The 12,800-nt window shown below is 41.9% G+C and overlaps 1 protein-coding gene across 3 annotated transcripts in view; it reads left to right on the top strand.

Moving 5' to 3' along the window:
• The window catches only part of spock1 (SPARC (osteonectin), cwcv and kazal like domains proteoglycan 1), a 729,362-nt gene extending 720,814 nt beyond the window's left edge, over positions 1-8,548 (top strand). For all 3 annotated transcript variants that reach the window (XM_085995597.1, XM_085995596.1, XM_085995595.1), the window contains 2 exons: positions 1,294-1,431; positions 2,585-8,548. In XM_085995597.1, coding sequence (XP_085851723.1) covers positions 1,294-1,431; positions 2,585-2,766 — 320 coding nt within the window. In that variant the 3' untranslated portion in view covers positions 2,767-8,548. The remainder of the gene's footprint in view (positions 1-1,293; positions 1,432-2,584) is intronic.
• The last annotated feature ends 4,252 nt before the right edge of the window (positions 8,549-12,800 follow it).

Here is a 12,800-nt window from a genome sequence, read left to right as displayed (position 1 = left end):
CCCATTCAAGCCTCCCCTTCTTTTCCAAGATCCTGCATCCACCTAGATTTACTCCAATTACTCTCTTATCAACTCTGATCAACCATCCCCCTTTATTGCTCTCTTTCACTGTCCTTTTCTACCATCTCTCCTCCACTGTGCATCTCCATTGCACGTCCCTCTTTTGCTTCCAATTCTAGCTGTCCCAATGCAGTCAATCCATCTCCTCCAACTTTTCATCCTGTGCCCACACCTAATATGTGTCCCAAGGTTTTATCCTCTCCCCTCCTGTTCCTTAGGTTTCATCGTCTACTCCTCCTATTCCTTATCTATATGTGACCCCTCCTTGATATCATCTGTAAATATGGTGTAGGCTTCCATGTGTATGCTGGTGACACCCAATTCCACCTCTCTACCTTAACCCTTGATTGCAAGACTGTCGCTGTGCTGTCTGACTGCCTGTCTGATGTCAAACCCTGGAAGAGCCAGATCTTTCTTCTACTCAAGATTTGCAAGACTGAAGGCATCCTGCACCTCAGGAACTGATTACATCTCCTTCTCCGGCTGCTTGTTCAGACTGAACCAACAGGTGTGCAACTTCAGTGTCCCGCTCAACCCTGAAGTATGCTTAATATTGCTATCCAGTCCTGAAGCAAGAAAGCTTACTTCCATGCCTGAACTATCGCTTGCCTGTGCCTGTATCTCACCCTCACCACCACTCAAACCCTTCAATACTCTCCTCACCAGGCTCCTCCATTCAACCTACACAAATCCCCAACTCATCTTGGACTCTGCAGTCTGCATCTTATTGCACACAAAGTTCTGCACACCCATCACACCTGTCCACACCAACCTCCACTACCCACAATGTATCAACTTTAAAATCCTCTCCCTGATTTTCAAATCCCTGCATGACCACACTTGGTGCTATCTTTATGATCTTCTCTAGCTCTATGTTCCAGCTCACACCCTCTGCTCACCAGACTCTGATCTACTTATGTATATTCCCCCCTGCCATGTTCCCCACTCCACCATCAGTGGCAGAGCCTTCAATCACTTTGCTCCTACTCTGTGGAATTCATAAGATTTCTTAAACCTTACCTCTTTGATCATGCCTTTGGTTACTTCCCCTAACTTCTCCCCTGCTTCCGGCTCAGTATCTCACCTTCTCCCTGCAAAGCAGCATGGGATGTTTTGTTATGTGAAAGGTGCTAAATGCAAATTGTTATGTAGTAAACCAATACACCTTTTTTTAGGAAATTTTAAGCTAAGCATTTTATCACTACTTTTCTCTCTGTTTTTGGTTTACTTTAGGTGTTTTTATACCAAGATGCAATGAGGATGGATATTACAAACCATCCCAGTGCCACAGCAACACTGGGCAGTGCTGGTGTGTTGACAAATATGGAAATGAAATAGCAGACTCACGGATACAAGGGACTCCAATCTGTGGTAAGACCAACCAAAGTAGGACATTGTTCTCTTAGGCTGTTTTTCTGGGAAAGCAAATAACAGGAGAACAAAGTATTCTTAAAATACTTCACTAGATACAGGCCAGGAAACAATCTGTTGCATGAATCTTTTGATGACTACCTCTCCTTGAAAGTCAAGGTTGTCATGTATCAGATATGGATGGCATTACTCACTGAGCTCAATGAACCAGTTTGGTAACACCCAACTTTGAAGAGTTGCATATTACTAAAGAGCGATAATAATTACGATCTGATTAATAATAAAGAGAGACATGGCAAATCTCGTGCTGTGAGCCTGAATTCACCTCTTCCTTTGTAGGATCCAAAGAAACACATCAAATCTGAGCTCCAAAATCAAAAGGTCATGATGATGCAGGCAGCAATCTTCTGAAAAAGATCATAAGGCTCTGTGGCAGTTACTTGGTGATTTATTTTCAAACCAAGTCCGAGAGATTGCTGTTGCTGATATTAAAGGATAAAAACATAACATGCCCATATAACAGTTCTCTACAATTTTATCAAAGGTGTTCACCCATTTAAATTAAGTGGATTAATGCCTGTATTAAAATAATTGACAAAGAATATCATACAAACATATTAAGCATTTCTCCACTAATACCACCAATTTCAAGACTCAACACATAGTGGGATAGCAAGAAACAAATTGAAACAAGTGCCATGAAAACAGGTAAATTATTTTGCAAGTAATAAATTACCACAATGTATATATGATTTAAACTTATAGTTTTCTGTTCCACCTAATGGAGTATATTCTTTCATATTATACACATCAGAAAAAGCACTTTAACCTTTCAGATCTGAGTTTCAATCTTTTTAATACAGATGGGAGTCTACTGACATTTAGCTTTAACTGCTGTATGTTAAATATAAGCTTGTGCAGTTTCAGTCCCGTTCTTTGTAAGTATAAATCCCCACTACTGATATCTCTCACCTTTAGCATTACAAAACATCGCCTCAAAAATAATAATTTCAGCTGAATGCAATGTAACTATTAAACATTGTGGGTTAATATATATAATTATCATATTATGATGTCTGTACTATATAAACAGCACTATATTTGTTTTGTTTTTGAAAGGCATTGTCTTGAGGATCTAACCTTTTACTTTCAGAAGAAGATCAGGAGACTTCTGGTGATTTTGGCAGTGGTGGCTTCCATGTTTTGTCTGATGACCAGGATGATGAGAGAGAAATACAAAATGAAGAGGAGGAGAAAGTGCCTGAGGGCGGAGGCAATGAAGATGATGAAGATAGTGAAGATGACAAAGAAGATGATATTGGCTATATTTGGTAGTTGTATTTACTGTATCACTACCCAGAACTGTCATATTTTGCACACTGCTCAAGTTCATTCTTATCTCAGTTTGTCCATAGTACTGAGGAAATGTTGCATCTGAGATAAAACAAACAAAAATAACTTGTAGATAATAAAATGTTGATCTCACTGGGACCATTTAGTTCATCTGTTGGGCATGCTCAGTAGCAAAATACATTTTGAAATGTGATTCTCTACAGTAAGAAAGTTAGTGTTCAGGAAAGAAGTTGTTCAGATTTACAATAAAACTCTTGGATATGAGCAGTACAAATTAAATAGTCTCATCCTGAATTCACACAGCTTAACTAACCCTTAACATTCAGTGCTTTTCCCAAAAGAATTGAAACATAAACTATGGAGCCTTCTTAACATCAATTCTTAGGCAGAGAAAAAATGATCTCAATAGAATTTAACTTACCTTAACATCACTGCACTAAAATATTTTACTTGTGTTAGATAGCAAAGATTCTTTATATACATGTGTGTTACATTTATGCATGGCATCGTTTTAATATTAAACCGCAGTAGCTGACACACTGTAACACCAAAGCACCACTGGTAATTCAAGGAATTGTTACTTCGTATCAAGCTGCAAGACAGTAAGACTAGAATATTAATAGGATATTCCACTCAGTGGTTGAGTTAACATTCCTAAATTACTCCACGCTTTTCTAACTTCAGCAGAACGCCTTTGATACACTTCAGCTTCATAAGACACTTCCAAGAAAGATATCTCGTATATAGGTATGATGAATTGTCTTTGCACTTGCACGGAAGTGTATTTTGGCAGTACTCTGTGATGAATCTAAAGCTGTAAAAGTTAGCAATGCCCTTTGAGCATAAGCAAGGTAATAGTCAAAAGATATTGCCCTCAAATTCCTGGATTGTGGGAGGGGGTAATTCAAATTTTGCATCTTTGCGGAGCCAGGAATTTCTGGAAAAGCACCCGGCAGAAATTCCATTCAGTTTCAGGGTGGGCTGAAGAAGCACCCACCCTCACAGTGGCAGCCTTCTGCAAATCACACAGTTAGGACAATATGACATTACCTGTGCTACATTGTAGGAATTCCACCTTCCCATCTGCCTTTTACAGTGTGCGTCACTATTTAAAAGGCACAGTTTGCTAGGGCCCGTTCATTAAGGTGGATGTACTTTGGAAAATGGACACTGCCCACTGAAGTTGCTTGTGGAGACTTTTGGCCATACCTTGGGACTCATTGCATGTATTGAAATTCTTTTTCACATTTATACTCAGGGAGCCTTCCCCAACATTGTGCATTACCCTTGGAAAGCATTCTATTCCAAGTGCATTATTGAACTATGTGCATTTGTGTACAGAACTCTTATTTGGGTAATTAACCCCACCATGCCCATATATCCTGCTGGTATTTTTCTCACTTTTTTGACTTAGTGTTGATTTTCCCTTCCCACCATCCTACCTAGTTTAAATCTTTCCCCACTGCCCTATTTACCCTTTCTGCAAGGACATGTATGCCCCTCTGATTTAGATGACAGCCATCCCATCTGTACAGCCTTACCTGGCCCCAAAAGTGGTCCTAGTGTCTCAGGAACCTGAAACACTCTCCTCTACACCATTCTTCCAGCCATGTTCCTCTATGCTTCTGTCATGAGGGTCATAACATCTGAGGCACACATACCAACTTCGACACTGGTACCAGGAGCAAGGTTCATTGGGAGAATGGACCTCATTAAATCAGAAAAATCCTTACGTCCCTGGGAGAGAGTTAACCAAATATTCTTTAGTCCCTTTGAGATGCTTCCCTGTATACATTGGCCTCTGATTGACTGAAGGTTCCTCCAAGACCTAGAGTCCTTCATTCAATGCCTCTACATTGAGTTGACTGACTGGCCTGGAATCTCTTATGAAGTGGATTAAGGTTTTCAGATACTCCCACAGCTCTTACTTTCTCCAGGCTGTCTTGCAATGAGTTGAACCTCTCCTGGTGCACTACAGGGCAGAGGACTCCACCACTATCTCAGCCATTTGCCACACATCTTGCAAGAGGGCACAGAGAACCTTCATATATTTCTGATGCTCTGCTAGAATCTTTCTCTTCATGGCAGATCCCCTGAGATCATCAGCTGTTTGCTCTGCAGCCAGGGTCTGACACGTTTATGCCTCCACTCAGCTACATCAAGCTCAAATTCCACACTTACATCCTCTGGCTTCCTTGTGCTCTGTGTCTAACCAGGTGTCAATTCTTCATCCATGCCATCTGTACCCTCTCAAGTGGGTGTCTCTGGGTGCAAGAGACAGGTTGAATGATGGGGTGGGTGAGTTGTTGCCACTGTTGCCAGAGGTAGAGGAGACTGCAATGTCTTGCTCTTTAGTGATGCTCTCTGCTGTCTCCTGGCTGGCAGCCTCTGGAGGAAAAAACTGTACTGTTAACTTTGGTCTGCTTGAGCAACGTTCTATCTTAACCAGCTACTTTGTGTATCTTTTATGAGGAAAGTGCTATCTGGTGAAGAGATTGAAGAATACATTGAAATATTAAATAAAAGGTTCTCAGGATCCCACTGAAAGCAAAGAGATTTACACATCTCCATCCCCCATCTTCCAGGCCAGAGTGGAAGCCAATTGTGGCTATTCCTTCCTCTTCATAAGGTGTCAAATGCCAGATGATGGACATCCTCCTCCTGTAGCCTGGTGTTCCCTGGCATTGTGTGCTGTCTTCTCGTGCAGGACAGATGCAGTGTTAATTGGCTGCTGCTGTCTCCAGATTCTGCAGTCACAAGCAGTCAGGATTTATGAAATGGATGGTAACAATGTTGTGTGCCAGGGAGCAAGGACCTAGGTTGTGAGACTTCGGTGTGCTAGCATGTATTATAGGATATGAGACACTTAACATGCATGCTGCCAAATGGCTTTGCTTCTGGGACAAGGGCCATAGCCTGGGGGACAATGCTTGACTATTGCTCTAGGGAATGCCGTGTGCTTCTCTGTGATTCAGCCATCTGCCCTGTTATTCATCTGAAAAAACTCTTACCTTGGCTGACCTAGTCAGTAAACTTCTTCCGACACTGCATGGGGTTTGTTGAGGTTATGGAGGTCCCACTCATGGCCACTTCTTTCCACGTTGCCCATGCTGCTGCATGTGATGGCCTCTTCCTTGGTTTTCCAACAATGGTATCCCTCCACTCTCAAATTCGTGCCAGCAGCACTTCTACATCAGCCACTGAAAAATTAGAAGCTCGTCTTTTTACTTATTTTGCTCCATTCTAGACCTTGTTCCAAGAGCCTGCTCATCCCTTTAACTGCATGGAAAGCTTTAAATAGGGAAGTTGCACCCTTGCCATGCCCCTTCCCAAATTATCTTGGCTTCCCTGGTGTATCGCGCCCACTGCTGGTGGAATTCTACCTTTCTCCTGCCAGCTTTATTTAAATTAGCTGACACCAGAATTTCTGATAGGATCAGCATCCTCAGAGTTCGGCAGGCATACATTCCACTCTGCTGTACTTGCGCGGAAGTGGACCCCCCAGGAACTTCCAGACCATTGGGTTTTTCTAATTTTATCTGATCAGAGGTTAGATTCGACATGCAGCTATATTGACTCTTCTCCAACAGTGTTTTTATGAACAAACTATTATAGAACAAAGATGTAATGTAACCGATTTGATAAGAAATAAGAGTGGTCTTTAATAGGCTAAAGCTGGTAATGTTAAGTAAGATTTGCTCTTGTAGAACTGACTTTTAACCAACATTGTCTTCATGAAAGATGCTTGGCAAATTATCTTTGTTGGGAGAAGAGAAGTCATAAGAATCATGTGTTAGGTTTGTTAGGATGAATGGTTTACATGCGATATAAATATAATGCATGTTGGCATGATTTCTATGATCATTTCATGTATTTAGAACAAACATTTTTTCATGAAGGCAGTGCTCCTTTAGCCATGATATTTTACATAGTTGTGCATGGAAATATTTTATACATTAAACATTTTTAATGTTATGTCAAATTGACCTTAGATGTGATCTTAAGCAAGCTCCACTGTAGTACTTTTCAAATACTTAGTGTGTGTACCCTCTAAACTAAGGGGTAGGGAGTTGGGAGTTAAAACTGGAATTGCATATTGCCTTCCCTTTCTGTAACTTGGTAAGAATGTGTCTCAGTTACTTTGTATGTTGTTTTACAGATTGTAGTACAGATTGTGGTAGGAAAGGCAATAAAAAATGCTCATTAAACAATAAATCCAAAGGCATGTCATGTGATGTTTCCTAATGTGTGGTTATAAATTGTCCTGCAAATTTGTGTCCAACATTTGTTCCTTATAGAATTGTTACTGAGTCTAACTTAGCGTGAAAAAATAACTCAAGTAAATTGTGCAGTTTCCTATAGTTTGGAAAAAGTAAATGCAGAGCTTTGAATTTTCAAATATGTGCACAATTGATTAATATATTACTTCAGTCTAAAAGTAAATTATATGTTGAAATCAACCTCATGTTGATTTTTTTAACAAGCTGGTTATAAGGGAACTAAAGAATTCTTTACAAGCATTAGTGCACCAGTTTCAGAAGCACCTAATGATGACATTTAACACATATATTGTCTCAGTAGAGCATTTAACATTAGATATGTTTCACATCTTTAAATAGAGGAAGTTGCTATAAGTCAACTAAATATTTTCTTGCAGATGCTTTTAATTCTGATATTACTTTCTGATAATTGACATTTTTGATGCTAACTATAAATCTCCACTTTAAGGTTTGGATATTTCGTTGTAATGTTGTCAAGTATTTATTCTGGTGAAGTATTTACTTAAGCTGAAGTTGTCTCTGGAGACTGGTTGGTTGTTAGTTGTACAGTGTAGGTTGTATCTTGTAGGTATATCAATTTACTAGAAGGAACCTCCACTGGTGTTTTTAATCCAGTCTGTCTAGAACAAGAAAAATCACAACATCATAAGTTATTATCTCCCATTTTATGCCACTAACTTTGGCATGTTGTCGTTAAATTTGCCCATTTCTGATGAGTGTCTTTGCTTTTATGTTACATTGTTGTGAGTTTCTGTACAAACCAGTTTTCTCAGCAATGTGCAGAGAGACAAACTTGGGACCACTGGACATCTTATTTATCATGTAAGTAATAATATTAATCCTGGTGATAAAATGGTTTAAGCTTAAATTCAGTGACTCATTCTGATACTGGGCTAGAAAACTGACATGCTCAGTGCAGTGCCTTGCAAAAGAAGAGCATTCCACCTTGAAAGGGAAGGAAAAGCCTAATGGCTGCCTTTGCATGCTATAAGCACACTGTGTGTTAGTCCATCATGTATCATCACTGATGGCTGTTGTGACAATGACCGTGAACTAGCCCATGTCACCAACCTTGCTGAAGAACATGGCGTGTAGTGAAGATATCGTCAAAGGACAACTATAGTCAATAGTCTAACTAAATCTGCAGCAGCAACATGACTAGCCATAGTTATTTTCTTCAGTATTTTATATTTGTAAAGACAGCTATATTGTACTACTGTAACCTGCATATTCTTTATTCTCATTCCTAAGCTTTGTAATTGTATTTAGAATTCTCTTTCAGTACCAGTACCAAAAATCTGTTTTTATCAAGTTATTTGTCTTACGTATCCTAGAAGTTAGACAGACTATCATGATGAATATTTCTCATTATTCTGTATTCTATACAAAAGGAAAGTGTGTGCCTTTACTGGCCCTCTGTGTAACTGGTCAATTAACAGGTCTTTTATTGTTTTGTTGTTTGCCTCAATAAATCACAGTCTGTCCATTGTCTCTATCTGACTATGATTCCCAGCAGTGGAAGGTACTTTTGTTTTTCTTGTTCAAAATGAATGAATGGAGCGAGCCTTTGGCGAGTGGTAGCATTCCCGCCTCCGAGTCAGATGGTGCAGGATTTTGAACCCTGCTCCAGACAGTCCCAGCAAGTGAAGACCGGAGCTCCAGCTTTCATTTCTGGGTTGACATCCCGCGGGATACCCCGCCCACCCTTCCAGCCCACCCTTCCAGCCCACCCTTCCCGCCCACCCTTCCAGCCCACCCTTCCCGCCCACCCTTCCAGCCCGCCCTTCCAGCCCGCCCTTCCCGCCCACCCTTCCCGCCCACCCTTCCAGCCCACCCTTCCCGCCCACCCTTCCAGCCCACCCTTCCAGCCCACCCTTCCCGCCCACCCTTCCAGCCCACCCTTCCCGCCCACCCTTCCCGCCCACCCTTCCAGCCCACCCTTCCAGCCCACCCTTCCCGCCCACCCTTCCAGCCCACCCTTCCCGCCCACCCTTCCAGCCCACCCTTCCCGCCCACCCTTCCCGCCCACCCTTCCCGCCCACCCTTCCAGCCCATCCTTCCCGCCCACCCTTCTCACCCACCCTTCCCGCCCACCCTTCCAGCCCACCCTTCCCGCCCACCCTTCCCGCCCACCCTTCCAGCCCACCCTTCCCGCCCATCCTTCCAGCCCACCCTTCTCGCCCACCCTTCCAGCCCACCCTTCCCGCCCACCCTTCCAGCCCACCCTTCCCGCCCACCCTTCCAGCCCACCCTTCCTGCCCATCTTCCAGCCCACCCTTCCAGCCCTTCCCGCCCACCCTTCCAGCCCACCCTTCCAGCCCACCCTTCTCGCCCACCCTTCCAGCCCACCCTTCCCGCCCACCCTTCCCGCCCACCCTTCCCGCCCATCTTCCAGCCCACCCTTCCCGCCCACCCTTCCAGCCCACCCTTCCCGCCCACCCTTCCAGCCCACCCTTCCCGCCCATCTTCCAGCCCACCCTTCCAGCCCACCCTTCCCGCCCATCTTCCAGCCCACCCTTCCAGCCCACCCTTCCCGCCCACCCTTCTAGCCCACCCCTCCCGCCCATCTTCCAGCCCACCCTTCCCGCCCACCCTTCCAGCCCACCCTTCCAGCCCATCTTCCAGCCCACCCTTCCAGCCCACCCTTCCCACCCTTCCAGCCCATCCTTCCAGCCCACCCTTCTCGTCCACCCTTCCCACCCACCCTTCCACTACTTCACACTAAGATACGAAAACAACAACCTTCAAGTTTTAAGGAGGAATAATTGATTGCATCAGTTTTATAGGAAAATAACTTAATGATATAATAAAGGGGTAAAACAAACTTAAAATAACTACAAAAATGTGTTGCTGTAGACCTTATATCTTTTGCCCTGCCAGTACACTTTACACCTTATCCCAGCCTATTACCATCTCGTCTAGCTTCTAATCTCTTTTACTTCTTTTGTTTCTTTTATTCTTTTGTCCGATCGCAGCCCTGCCTCCGATCTAGTTTCTTTTCTTTCCAGTTTTGAAGAAGGGTCCAACCCGAAACGTCAACTCAAATTTCTCTCCACGGATGTTGCCTGACCTGCTGAGTTTTTCCAGCATTTTCTGTTGTTATTTCGGATTTCCAACATCTGCAGTATTTTGCTGTCGTATCATTATAACACAAGGATGTCTGGTGAAGGAGTGTTAAAAATATGTCAAGGAATTCCCTCATTCTGCCTTCTTCTTTGAAGCAGTAAGCTATTAAAACAATGAAGAATATTGCTGCATAGATATTGCCACTTTACAGTTAAAAATGAATCCATTTCTAAAAATCATTATTACTGCAGAATTATCTTCGGTTTAAATCGCCATTTCTAAATGACAATTAGAGGGTGAAATTCTGCTTTGTAACAAATGGAGAATGCTTGTTTTTCCTCCACTAACAAAATCACATTCCAAAGCCACACTTTCCCAATGATTTCACCAGTGGGCAATCAGTGACAAAGAACAGGCATTCCCGTTTTTCATTAAATCAGAAATTCCATCTCCAAGAACTGTTCAAACACAGATTTTCCTGAGGAAAAGGTTTTGCGGTAGAAACTGGTATGTATTGTGCCTGTATTTCGGGCATAAAACGGGTTCACATTGACAAACTTAGGAGTGGGACGGTCCACACCCAACCCACATCCCGGGCAGCTGCCTAAAGCAGACGGTAAGTCCTTTGCATATATAAATTAGAGGCCTAATGTCTGATGAAGGATCCTTCTGGAAAATGAGTCTACGATGAGTTACGTAGATACCGAGCCTGCCCCACTCAGAATTCTGCAGCCGCCAACGAAAAGTATGTTTTAAAAAAATTAACACTACAACCCTTGCTGAGATCAAACTGTGTATTGAATCAAGGGCCTTCCTAGTCTGTGTGGCTTAACCGTTCGCTGCCTTATCCAGCAGAGCCCCTGGGGAAGCACATCATTCATGTATAACAGGCAAGTGATACCAAGCAGGAAAACACAGGTAAGAAATACCAACCATTTACATGTGCAAAATGATTTTAAAAAGAATATTGTGCTTTCACTGATACTTTTTTTATGTTTACTAAATTGATACCATATATACTTATGCATAAGACTGGAATTTAAGTCTAAGAGCGAGGGGGGAGTTGTCTTATATGCAAGTTATGGTGTGTAGGGTTAAATTATTTCAATTAATTGAATAAAAATCCAATACTTTTCTTTCAACAAAGCAATTTGTAAATATTCCTACATTTCCTCAATTCCAACATTACAACAAAGTACTTCATTGGCTGTAGAGCACTTTGGGATGTCCTGAGGGCATGAAAGGCACTTTATAAATGCAAGTCTTTCTTTTCTTTAAATAAGGACAGTGATGCAATGTTAGAATTTTAAACATACCTATCTGATGGAAATGACAGATCAGAAACTAGAAGAGGAATTACAGTAGCAGCCTAATGTGTTAAAAACATAAGAACATTTGAATTGAGATAAAGATAACTTAGCCCATCAAGAAGGAATTTGTATGTGGCTCTTCAGGATTTCATAAAGTTGGTCAACTCTTTGCGAATATGACATCAGCTATTATTTGCAGATAGGGCTTCAAGAGATGGGGCCTATCATACAATTGTATGATTCTAGTCTTATGAACATGTCACAATTGTTTGGACTGGAAGGTAAGAGATTTTCTTATATGTGGATCACTTTATATGTGAGTATATATTGTACAGACATTCCTGTTACAAATGACAAGGGTCAACAGTTATCTTCATTTTAAACAAACATTTATCTCAGATTTTATGATTTGCTGAGCATGTATATCCATAAACAAAATATCTCCATTAAATTATGTAAAACTAAATTCACATTTGTCACGGTTTATTCTTTAGTCTCAAGTTAAAGTTTCATTGTTACCATATTCCAATGGTTTGTCTAAATGCTATATTTTCTAATAGGAATAATTAAAATTGATCACAGTTATCTCCTGCCAAATCATGGTGTTCCAATTAAAATTAAATTTTACAGAAAGATTTTATTGCAATGAGTCTTAAAAAGGTAGCATGATACATTGTGCAAGAATGGAGAAAGCACTTCAGAACTACTGCCCCATTCACCCATTCACTTCATGGATTTTATTAACAGCGCTGTGGATTACAGGAAACTCTCTTTTAACTGGCACCGAAATAACCAGAAATCTCTGTTAACCGGCAAAATTCAGGAGTAGGTTCAGGTAAGTTTTACTTCATATTAGTGGCAGTTCCTGGATCTGTGGCTGTGTAACTGGAGTTTGTGCACTTGTTGCCAAGCAACAGGGACGCTTGGTCTGTGGCCGGAGTTCCTGCACATGTTGCTAAGCAACAGGGAAGCCTGGATTTGTTGCTGTGTATGGAGCTCTCGTACCTTTTAAACTATACCTCTCTGTAATCCGGAATTTTTGATAAACCGGCACCACGCCGGTCCCGTTGGTGTCAGATAATAAAGAGTTTCCTGTAGTATTAAGCTGTAAGGGGGTGGGGGGGCCGAGATAGTTTCATGTGAGAACCTGTCCTGCAGCAAGGGCTAAACTAAGATAGTGCCAACTATATCGAATTTGAGATGCTTTCACACCATTGAACGACACGTTGTAAAGATGCACAAGTTGGGACTGATGGTTCCCCACCCACATAGCATTTATTGAAATGTTTATATTGTTAGGTGGTCTTCTTTGGGTTACCACAAATAGTTCCTGAGCTTTTGACAAGATAGCTTTGCCAGG

Source organism: Somniosus microcephalus, chromosome 8 (assembly GCF_052327205.1).
Source record: "Somniosus microcephalus isolate GS21.2 chromosome 8, FLI_Smic_1.0, whole genome shotgun sequence".
NCBI classification, from domain to species: Eukaryota; Metazoa; Chordata; class Chondrichthyes; order Squaliformes; family Somniosidae; genus Somniosus; species Somniosus microcephalus.
Note: the sequence above shows the minus strand (reverse complement) of the source record. Positions and strands in the feature narration are given on the sequence as shown.